At 55.2% G+C, this 11,016-nt stretch overlaps 1 protein-coding gene across 1 annotated transcript in view; it reads left to right on the top strand.

Moving 5' to 3' along the window:
• The window catches only part of CASTOR2 (cytosolic arginine sensor for mTORC1 subunit 2), a 72,020-nt gene extending 62,947 nt beyond the window's left edge, over nucleotides 1-9,073 (top strand). The window contains exons 8-9 of the mRNA XM_032756513.2: nucleotides 829-923; nucleotides 1,023-9,073. Of these exons, the coding sequence (XP_032612404.1) occupies nucleotides 829-923; nucleotides 1,023-1,088 (161 nt within the window). The 3' untranslated portion in view covers nucleotides 1,089-9,073. The remainder of the gene's footprint in view (nucleotides 1-828; nucleotides 924-1,022) is intronic.
• Nucleotides 9,074-11,016: the final 1,943 nt, after the last annotated feature.

An 11,016-nucleotide genomic window follows, 5' to 3' on the forward strand; every position in this document is an offset into this window, starting at 1 on the left:
ATTTTTAGTAGAGATGGGGTTTCACCATGTTGGCCAGGCTGGTCTCGAACTCCTGACCTCAAGTGATCCGCCCGCCTCAGCCTCCCAAAGTGCTAGAATTACAGGCGTGAGCCACCGCGTCCAGCCAAGGTGCCACACTTTTAAACAGCCAGATCTCATGAGGACTTACTGTCACAAGAACAGTACCAAGAGGATGATGCTAAACCATTCATGAGGAATCCACCCCCATAATCCAGTCATCTTGCACCAGGCCCCACGTCCAATACTTCAGATTACAATTGGAGTATTTGGGCAGGAACACGAAGCCAAACTATTTCACTGGCCAGCAACCGGAGAAGGCTCCTGGTTGGGGGACATCTGGGTTAAGCCTTCAAGACGGATGGCGAGTGGGAGGCTGGGCGCGGTGGTTCACGCCTGTAATTCCAGCACTTTGGGATGTGGAGGTGGGTGGATCATTTGAGTACAGGAGTTCAAGACCAGCCTGGCCAACATGGTGAAACCCCATCTCTACTAAAAATGACAAAAAAAATTAGCCGGGCATGGTGGTAAACACCTATAATCCCAGCTATTTGGGAGGCTGAGGCACGAGGATTGCTTGAACTCAGGAGGCGGAGGTTGCAGTGAAGTGAGCTCACACCAGTGCACTCCAGCCGGGGCGATGGATCGAGACTCCGTCTCAAAAAAAATAAAAGGGATAGCAGATGGGAATTCTCTAGGAGGATGGTGGGTGCAGGCTAGGCATTGCCCACAGAGGGTAGAGGCTGAAGAGCCACACAGGCAAGGGTAGCCAGGTTACGCAGAGGCTAAGGACGGTCTCTCCTGTTCTAGATGAGTGTGGCATCGTGGCCCAGATCTCGGAGCCCTTGGCCGCTGCAGACATCCCAGCCTACTACATCAGTACTTTCAAGTTTGATCATGCACTTGTGAGTGTCCAGCCCCAGACCCCTCCAGGGCAGGGCCGGGGTGGGGAAGCGGGTTCCTGGGCTCATGGGCAGGCATCTGCCTCCTCTCCCCCCACACAGGTCCCAGAAGAGAACATCAATGGTGTCGTCAGTGCCCTGAAGGTCAGCCAAGCAGAGAAGCACTAGAAGGGTCTCTTCTGCTCCTCCCTGCCGCCGCCCAGGCCCAGCCCTAACCCTGAAGATTGATCTTGCAGTATTTCTCTACAGACTGGAAAATCAGCCTGGGGACCCTGAGGAAGGGGCCTCTGTGGGAGACTCCCTCGATTGCCAATCCCTCCAGGGCAGGGGCCCACGCCAAGGCCTCTCCATGCCCTCCTGCCTTCCCGGAGCCCCCGACCCTCCAGAGAACGACCTTTCTCTTCTCCACCTCCCCCACCCCAGAAAATGCTTTCAGAGGCCCAGGGAGCTTGTGAGCTGATCCACCTTCTCATCCGGCCTCACCCACCGCCAGGGGCAGATGCCAAGGGAAGCCGGTCCCTCCGAGACACCGGTGTACCAGCTGTCATGTCACCTTGCAGGGCTGGGGCTGGGGCTGGTGGGGTGGGGCCGAGTTTGGGGTGCCCCAGAGGGTTTGGGGGTGAGTACCGTGGTCACTGGTCTCTGCTTCCATCAGCTCAGGGCTGGTTCCCTCGGAGTGGAGGCCAGCATGGCCCCCTCAGGTCATCAGGGCTGGTGAGGCTCAGACAGGAATCCAGGTGGGATCCCCGAGCTGGGAAGGACCCAGACTCCCCCTGTACCTCACCTGCCAACCACAGGGCCTGGGCCCGACTCCCAGCAAGACTGCCAAGAGGGCCCTGTCCAGACCCTCCCCAACAAGCACTCAGTCCTTGGGGGAGGAGGGAGGGTCCCAGGAGACCCACCAGCCTGGAGCACCAGCTCCTGTCCCCTCGGCTCTCCCTGGACCCGACTTGGGCAGGTAGAGCCTCAGCTTCCCCCATCAGGGACATCCCTGGCTTTCCGGGCCTGAGGTTTCTTAGGTGGTGTCCCACCTCCCCAACAGACAACTAGACCAGCATAGGACTCCCCACCGTCCTCCTTCCTCCTCTGCCCCCAACTCACCCGCCTGCCTACCCGCCCCTCGGTCGGGGGCTGTGGCATTCATGAGTACTTGACCCAGGAGGCAGCTTAACTGAGCCTTAATAGAGAAAACCATACTTTGTTTTAGTTTTTTATTTAATGTATTTGCACCCAGGCTGCTCTTGGCAGTAGTTTCTGTTTGGCAGGGATAGGACCTATTTGAGTTCTGTCAAGGGGGTCTGGAGGCTCCGTGTCAATAGGCTGGTGCTCTGTGGCTCCAGGGACAGGCAGTGGGAGTCGGGAGATGTCACAGGAGCCTTGGCCCTCTCTTCTGAAGGGAAGCTGGGAGCAGAGATCTGTTACAAGACGCTGGAGCCGCTGGCACCCTACATGGGAACTCCCAACCAGCTGTGGTTCTATCTGAGCAGCAGAGGGGATGAGGGAACCCGAGCGCCATGGGGAGGTGGACAGCCGGGTGGCAGGCCAGCTGAGTGGTCATGTCCAGGAGGCATGGGGTTAGCTGTAGTGTCCCTTCCAGTGGGGTGGTTTTCTGAATGAGCAGGACCAAGGGCCCCTGTGGCTTTGGCTCTGGCGGTTTGTTTTTTGTTTTTGAGGTGGGAATCTGGCTCTGTCGCCCAGGCTGGAGTGCAGTGGCACGATCTTGCCTCACTGCAACCTCCTCCTCCCAGGTTCAAGTGATTCTCCTGCCTCAGCCTTCCAAGTAGCTGGGGTTACAGGCACGCACCACCACGTCTGGCTAGTTAATTGTATTTTTAACAGAGACGGGATTTCATCACGTTGCTCAGGCTGGTCTCGAACTCCTGACCTCAGGTGATCCGCCCGCCTCGGCCTCCCAAAATGCTGGGATTACAGGCGTGAGCCACCACACCCAGCTGAGTTGTGCTGTTTCTGTGGTCAGAGGAGAAGGGATATTTTCTAGTCCTGGCAAAGTGCTCCCCACTTCTCTGAGCTGCGTGGGACCCTCTGAGCCCTGGAAGCCCACCAGATGGAGAAGCTGTTCTTTAAAATCCTTGTGGGTGTTCGAGGCCCACCACATTAATTAGAAACCAATTTTTTTTTTAAGTTAATTCGTTTTGCACAAAACTCCAAAACAAAACTTATACATTGCTGGTCCCAAAAGGGAGGTGGCCGAGTGGGGCAGGGCTGCAGTGGAAGCCCTGAGTCCCCCTTCTGACCTTGCAAGGCCTTGATTTTCCTTTCTGTCATTTCCCCTTGACGGTGTCACTTCTCTGCCTTTCCTTCCCGCTGTGCAAGTGTGTCGGCCCCGTGACCCGAGTCATGTGTCCCCTAGACTTCCTAGGACGTATCTATTGTACACACCTATAAATACCTGTGTTTTATGTTGATAGAGATATATACTGTAAATAGCATATATACTTGAGCAATATATATGTTAATATATACTGTGTGCGCAGTCCGTGGACACAGCCCCCCCCGCTGTGTGTGCACGTGTATGGGTGTGACGGCCTCCACCCCGCGCCGTCTGCCATGCACGCGGGCACATTTGAGCCACCATATATTTTTAATTCAAGTATATAGGCAATACGATTATTACAGAAGCCGATGGGTTCCCTCAGACCTGACTTGAGAGAACAAAGCCAGCAGCTCAAAGAGCCCGTGACATGGGATGTGGGATGGGTGCCGAGAGCCCGCTGTGGTGTGGGTCATGCCTCCTGCAACCCACTTTCCCCAGCCAAGGTCCCTGGGCGCCCTTGTTTTATTTGGGGGGACATTGATCCCGAGGGAGGAGTATTTGGAATTTCTTGCTTTTAACCAGAATGCCCCCTCTCCCCTGCCCCCGCCAGCGGCCTCACCCTGAAGACCTGGGCCTGCTGAATGGGCCACACGCTGCCTGCATCCCGCCTCCGTGGGTGGCACTTTTTACGCAGGCGGCTTCTTTGTTTTTTTGTTTTGTTTTGTTTTTTGTAACCTGCAAGCTTAGAAATCTCAGGTTCTGCTCCCGGGGCTGCTCCTGGGGACTGGCCTCGTGTCATGGAGAAAAGCATGCGTGTCGGGGCAGGCTGGGGCCAGGGTATGGCTCTCCGCTCTGGCTGGCTCTGCAGGGGTGGTCCCTGTTCCAGCCCGCTCTGTGGGAGCTGCCCCCCAGGGACCCTGCTCCTCGGTCACAGGGGGCCCCTTTACTTTTCCCATCCCCATCCTGCTCGTGTAAAGCTTGGTTTATCTTCTCGGCGTTCTGTGTGTAGTGTAGTCTTGGTTTGGTCTCCACAGCTCTTCGGGGTGGGGTGTGAGTGTGGTTTTTCCCAGGCAGGGGCCGTCTGCCCTTGTCCCCCAGCCATCTCTTGGTCTGCTGGGTGGGAGGGTCTCTCCAGGCCCCAGACCCCACTTGGAGGGGTGTGTGTTTCTCCGAGGGGCTCCATCCGCAGTTGCATGGAACTCCTTACCTGTTTGCCATCTGTCCCCCGGAGGTAATCAGAGGACTGGGCCCGTTGTCTTGACGCTGGCGGATGGGGCAGGTGCCTGGCGGGGGAGGAAGAGGGCTCTCTATGATGTGGATTTTTTTTTTTTTTTTTGAGATGGAGTCTTGCTCTGTTGCCCAGGCTGGAGTGCAGTGGCATGATCTCAGCTCACTGCAGCAACCACCGCCTCCTGGGTTCAAGCGAGTCTCCTGCCTCAGCCTCCCAAGTAGGTGAGATTACAGGTACTCGCCACCACACCTGGCTAATTTTTGTATTTTTAGTAGAGACGGGGTTTCACCATGTTGGCCAGGCTGGTCTTGAACTGACCTCAAGTGATTCTCCCGCCTCGGCGTCCCAAAGTGCTGGGATTATAGGCATGAGCCACCGTGCGCGGCCTCGTGGAATTTCTAGGGGTGAGCAGGTGACCCTGGGGCTGCCACTTGAGCTCCTGGAATGTGTGTCTTGGCCCCTGTGTGGTTCTCCAGTAAGAAAAGCTCAGACAGTCTCAACCCCACCCTCTCCCCTTGCTGCACTCCGAGTACCAGTGGGAGCTGAAGGATTAGTTCTGCCTTGTCGTGGGGCTCCCCTGGTTCCCAAGACACCCCTTTCTCCCTCAGCCCCTTGTCCTGACCCAGCAAAGATCTGGGTATTGCCGACTCTGCACCTCCTTCCTCCATGGGCATCTCTAGGACCGCCCCCCTTCAAGGGGCACTGCCCACACCACCGTCGTCAGCCCAGGGCATGCATCCGCGCCAGACAGGCTTGCAGGCCTGACCCCGGTAGCCTCCCCTCCCCAAGATTCAGAGGCAGGGACCCAGAGCCTCACTCCAAACCACCGGCATTCTCACCTCCAAGCACCAGGCCGCTGGTGGGAAAGGAAGGAGCTGGGGGATCAGAGGCTCCCAGTGTGGCCTCCGGAAGCAGCAGCATAGCCACGGTGACATTTGTTTAGCAGGAGGAGGCTTGGTCTGGAGGGGCTTGCCCCTCTGAGGTGACAGAGGATGCCCTGGAGGTCAGGAGAGAAGACTGGGAAGACACGAGGGGCCAGGCCCGTTAAAGCCCAGGGCACTATTTGGTGATCTTCAAATGTGAACATCGGCCACCTCCCACCGGCCCCTTCCTCCTGGCCACATTTTCCAGGGATACCCTGGGGAGTCCTAAGGCCACCCTGGGCCCCCTTCTGAGCCTAGAGATCTGGATGTGGTGACAACCAGGGCTTTTCCGAGCCCCAGCAGAGAGAGGGGGCTTTAGGGCAAGAGCACCTCAGCCCTGCAATGGGTGGGGGGATCTTTTTTTTTTTGAGACGGAGTCTCTGTCACCCAGGCTGGAGTGCAGTGGTGCAATCTCGGCTCACTGCAACCTCTGCTTCCCAGGTTCAAGTGATTCTCCTGCCTCAGCCTCCCAAGTAGCTGGGATTACAGGCACCCCCCCACCACGCTCGGCTAATTTTTGTATTTTTAGTAGAGACAGGGTTTCACTATGTTGGCCAGGCTGTTCTCAAACTCCTGACCTCAGGTGATCCGCCCACCTTGGCCTCCCAAAGTGCTGGGATTACACGCATGAGACACCCCGCCCGGCCAGTGGGATTTTTGACGCCACTTCCTGAGTGAAGCACTTTGCATGGGGATGGGAAGAAGCACCCCCAACCTTCTAGCCCGCTCTGAGCAGGGCCTGGAGCATTGGAGACATTGGTTAGTGTAATAGGCAGAGCCTGAGTGAGGCCAATGGGCTTCTCCAACAGAGAAAATACATTGGCTTTGGATACCATGCTGAGGGAGGGGGTTAGGCCTGGCAGGGGCCCATTCAAAGGAGGCCGGGCTTGGTGGCTTAGGCCTGTCATCCCAGCACTCTGGGAGACCAAGGCGGGAGGATAGCTTGAGGCCAGGAGTAGCCTGGAGCAGAGGCAGGAGTCTGAGGCCTCAGCCATGGCATCCAGGGACATCCTGGTGGCCGAGAAAGCTTGTGGCTGTCGCTACAAGGGAAGAGGAGCTATGGAAATTGGAAGTGCAGGGTGGCCTGTGTGCTAGGAGTGGGGATGCAGGCCTAGATGTGTTTATGCACACATATGTGCATGTACGTGTGAGCGTGGATGTGTTCCTATGCATTAGAATGTGTGTGCGTGCACGTGTGCAGAGCCCACACCTGAGATATGGGACTGGCTCTTGGAGTATTTTGAGTTCTCAGTAGCAGTCTTGCTGTCAGGCCTCGAGTGCAGAAATGATTAGGTGAGTGAGGGCAGGACTCGAATGCAGGCCCTGGCTCCAGGGGAGAGGGTGGGGCGTCTCTGGTAGGATGGCCTCACCCCACTTGTCAGAACTACTCTGGAGGTGGGCAAAGGTGTCAGGAACAGTTTGAGCAGTTCTGGCTCAGGGTCACTCATGAGGTTGCTGTTGTCTGAAATCTTAGCTAAGGATTGGAGGATGCACTTCTAACTGAGGCCTGGCTGTAGGCAGGAGGCCTCAGTTCTTTCCCAGGTGGGCCAACCCACGCGGCTGCTTGAGTGTCCTCACAATATGGCGCTCGGCTTCCCCCCAGAGCAAGAGATTCAAGGGCCCAGGGTAAAAAGCCAAAGTGTTATTTTTATCCCTAGCCTCAGAATTCACACTCTGTTGCCTCCACCATGCTCTGGTGTGATACAGCCCAGCTCTGATTGGAAGGGTCTGGGGCTGCCCATGCTGACTCTTCAAAGGCATCCCATCCTGAAGATGGTGTTCACAGGGAGGGTTTGTGGGGGCCGGTGCTCCCTCATCTACTGGGGCTCATTCTGGAAGAAGGTCCAGAAGAATTGGAGACCCCTGCCCCTCACCCAACTTTGGAGGTGGCAGAGTGAACAGCAGGCCAAGTTCAGGTCCCAAGACAGGCCAAGGCCAGTGCGGTTTCCCTTCCACTGCCTCATTTTACCTGTATTCAGAAGACGATCTAGGAAGAGTTGAGCAGAGTTCCCTCTAAAAGAGTAGGGAGCTGATAACAGCCCCAAGCCCTCCTCTTTCTCTATGCCAAAATCATTTCCGTTATCCTGAGATGGGGGTGAGTGGATGGATGGTGTACTGAGGGGCCTCTGCCCTGCCCAGAGCTCCCCCATCGTAGTGGGGGCAGGGGACTTCCTGCCCATGGCCCCCTCCAGCCCTCACCCGGCGTGCCCGGGTCACCAGCAGCAGCAGCAGCAGTGTTTCATCGGTCCCAAGATCTGGGTGAAGGGGAGAACCTGCCATCTTATCCCTACCCCCCGGGGCCCTCAAGCTTATTTTCTTGTTGAAGAAACACAAAACCCTCGAGATTCATGTACTGTATGTTGGAGAGAAAAAAATTACCTAATGTTCCCCCAAAAAAGACAGTATATTTTGTACTTTGTAAAGTGTTAATTAAAATGAAAAGAAAAAAAGATGCTGGCTGGTGCCTGTCTGGTTTTTTGCTGATCTAGCCAGAACCTGGTCTCATCGCTTTCTCCTCCACACTGTGGTCGGGGGAACACAGGCCAGGGGCTAGAGGCGGGTAGAAAAACACCCAGAAACTGAGGAAGGGTCCCCAGAGCCAGAGGGGTTGTATTAGTTACCTGGTGCTGTATAACAAGTTGCCTCCAAACTTAGCGGCTTAACATGATCATTATTTATAGATCACATTTTCTGTGGGTCAGGAATTCAGGAAGTTTGGCTGAGCGATTCTGGCTCAGAGTCACTCATGAGGTTGTTGTTGTCTGAAATCTTAGCTAAGGACTGAAGGATGCACTTCTAAGTGAGGCCTGGCTGTAGGCAGGAGGCCTCAGTCCTTCCCCACGTGGGCAAACCCACGGGGCTGCTTGAGTGTCCTCACAATATGGCGCCCAGCTTCCCCCAGAGCAAGAGATTCAAGGGTCCAGGTTAGAAACCAAAGTGTTATTTTTATTCCTAGCCACAGAATTTACACGCCATTGCCTCCACCATGCTCTGGTGTGATGCGGCCCAGCTCTGATTTGACATGGGAGGGAACTGCGTAAGTGGGTGGAAACCAGGAGGTAAAGATGACTGGGGGCCATCTTGGAGGCCAGCTACTATGCCCAGCGTCCCCACCCAGATCTTGGGCAGAGGCAGGCCTGGGAGTGGGGACGGTGGGGTGAAGGAGTTGGACGGGGCCTTTCTGATGGCAGGGGAAGGTCAGGGGCTGCTTGCCTGGCCTAAGGGTCTCTGATCCAAACCTAGAGCCCTGCTATGGACATCACAGCTCCAGGTAAGTTCCAGAAGCCCAGGAGCTGATACCTCCAGATTAGATACCCTGTGGGCAGGAAAGAGGAGCACCATGCTTCTGGCTCCTGCCCTCTTGGTAGGCGGGACACTGGGGCTGTGCCAGCAAGAAAAGATGGGCTTGAGACCAGCAGGTTCTAGACTGACACCCTTTCCCCTTCTCCTCTCTGAGATTTTCCATGGGGGAGGTAGCTGTGAGCAGGGCAGGGCTGAAGACCCATACCTGCCCTAGGCCCCATCAACCCCCGTCCCAACCCTGCCTCACCCTTGGCCCACAGGAAGAGACCCTGGAGACTGGGAGTGAAAATGGTAGCTGAATATTCTTCCATCACCCTGAGCCCAGGAGAGTTCTAGCTGCTGGGAGGGTTTTATACCTGGGGTCTGAAGACAAGTCCTGTCACTCTGGCCTTCAGATAATACCACAGGAGGGCCGGGTGCAGTGGCTCACACCTGTAATCGCAGCACTTCTGGAGGTGGAGGCAGGAGGATTACCTGAGGTCAGGAGTTCAAGACCACCCTAGTCAACCTGTGTAACCCTATCTCTACTAAAAATACAAAAATTAGCTGGGCGTGGTGGTGGGTGCCTGTAATCCCAGCTACTTGGGAGGCTGAGGTAGGAGAACGGCTTGAATCCGGGAGGTGGAAATTGCAGTGAGCCGAGATTGTGCCACTGCACTCCAGCCTGGGCAACAGAGTGAGACTTGGTCTCAAAAAAAAAAAAAAGATAATTCCACTGGAGCCAGAACATCCATGGGCGATCTTGACTGCCCCAAAACTCTCAAAACCATCCCCTTGTGCTGGTGCTGGGGACCCACCATAGCCCCTGCACCAGGGGTCCTTCCCGGAGCATTACAAGGGATGCAGTGCTAGGATGGACCACAAGGGAGTGCTGTGCTTGGACCAGGAAATGACCAGCTGCCGGCCAATAGTAGAGGGAAGACGGAGAAGCAGCGAGGGACAGGAGAGTTAGGCTTAGTGAGACAAGAAACACAGCAGGTAGAATGCAAAGGCAAAGAAGGACCCGTAGTGGGAATTAAGAAGTGGGGTGGGCCAGGTGCAGTGATTCAATGCCTGTCATCCCAGCACTTTGGGAGGCCGAGGCAGGTGGATCATGAGGTCAGGAGTTCAAGACCAGCCTGACCAAAATGGTGAATCCCCATCTCTACTAAAAATACAAAAATTAGGCATGGTGGCAGCCACCTGTAATCCCAGCTACTCGGGAGGCTAAGGCAGAAGAATCACTTGAACCCAGAAGGCAGAGGTTGCAGTGAGCCGAGATCACACCACTGCACTCCAGCCTGGCGACAGAATGAGACACCGTCTCAAAAAAAAAAAAAAGAAGTGGGGTGGGCCAGGTGCAGTGACTCTTGCCTGTCACCCCAGCACTTTGGGAGGCCGAGGTGAGCAGATCCCTTAAGCCCAGGAGTTCAAGACCAGCCTGGCCAACATAGGGAGACCATGTCTCTACAAAAAATAAAAAATTAGGCCAGGCACGGTGGCTTACGCCTGTAATCCCAGCACTTTGGGAGGCTGAGGTGGGCGGATCACCTGAGGTCAGGCATTCAAGACCAGCCTGGCCAACATGGCAAAACCTCATCCCTACTAAAAATACAAAAATTATCCAGGCATGGTGGCGGGCGCCTGTAATCCCAGCTACTCGAGAGGCTGAGGCAGGAGAATCGCTTGAACCTGGGAGGCAGAGGTTGCAGTGAGCCGAGACCATGCCATTGCACTCCAGCCTGGGCAACAGAGTGAGAGCCTGTCTCAAAAAAAAAATTAGCCAGATGTGGTGGTGCATACCTGTAGTCCCAACTACTCAGAGGCTGAGGCCAGAGGATCACTTGAGCCCAGGAGCTGGAGGCTCCAGTGAGCTGTGATGGCACCAGTGCACTCCAGCCTGAGCAACAGAACAAGACCCTGTCTCTAAAAAGCAATAAATTCCAAAAAAATTTAAATTAAAAAATAAAGCAAAGGCCACAAAAGGAAAGGGCATCATCTTTGGTCACTTTGCCCACCCTGGTTTTGTCATGTGAATTTCAGCTGACTCGGGCAGGGGAGGGAGTGTCGGATCAGCTCACATAGTGAAGAAAGCAGAAAAAAATATGCACCAAAAGGGAATGTGTGCAATGAAATCATGGTGGCAGCTGCATAACACAGTTTGCGAAAAACCACTGAGCTGTGTGCTGTAAATGGTTTTATGTTATGTGACTTATATCTTGATGTTTTAAAGAAGGAATGTGGTAGAAAAAGCAACAGGTCTGGATGCACACTAGAGGACAGCTGAGAAAGAAACGTGATTGCAGCTGGGCGTGGTGGCTCACACCTGTGGTCCTAGCACTTTAGGAGTCCGAGGCGGGCGGATTGTCTGAGCTCAGGGGTTCA

The sequence above is a fragment of the Hylobates moloch genome, unplaced genomic scaffold (assembly GCF_009828535.3).
Source record: "Hylobates moloch isolate HMO894 unplaced genomic scaffold, HMol_V3 SCAFFOLD_1, whole genome shotgun sequence".
Lineage (NCBI taxonomy): Eukaryota > Metazoa > Chordata > Mammalia > Primates > Hylobatidae > Hylobates > Hylobates moloch.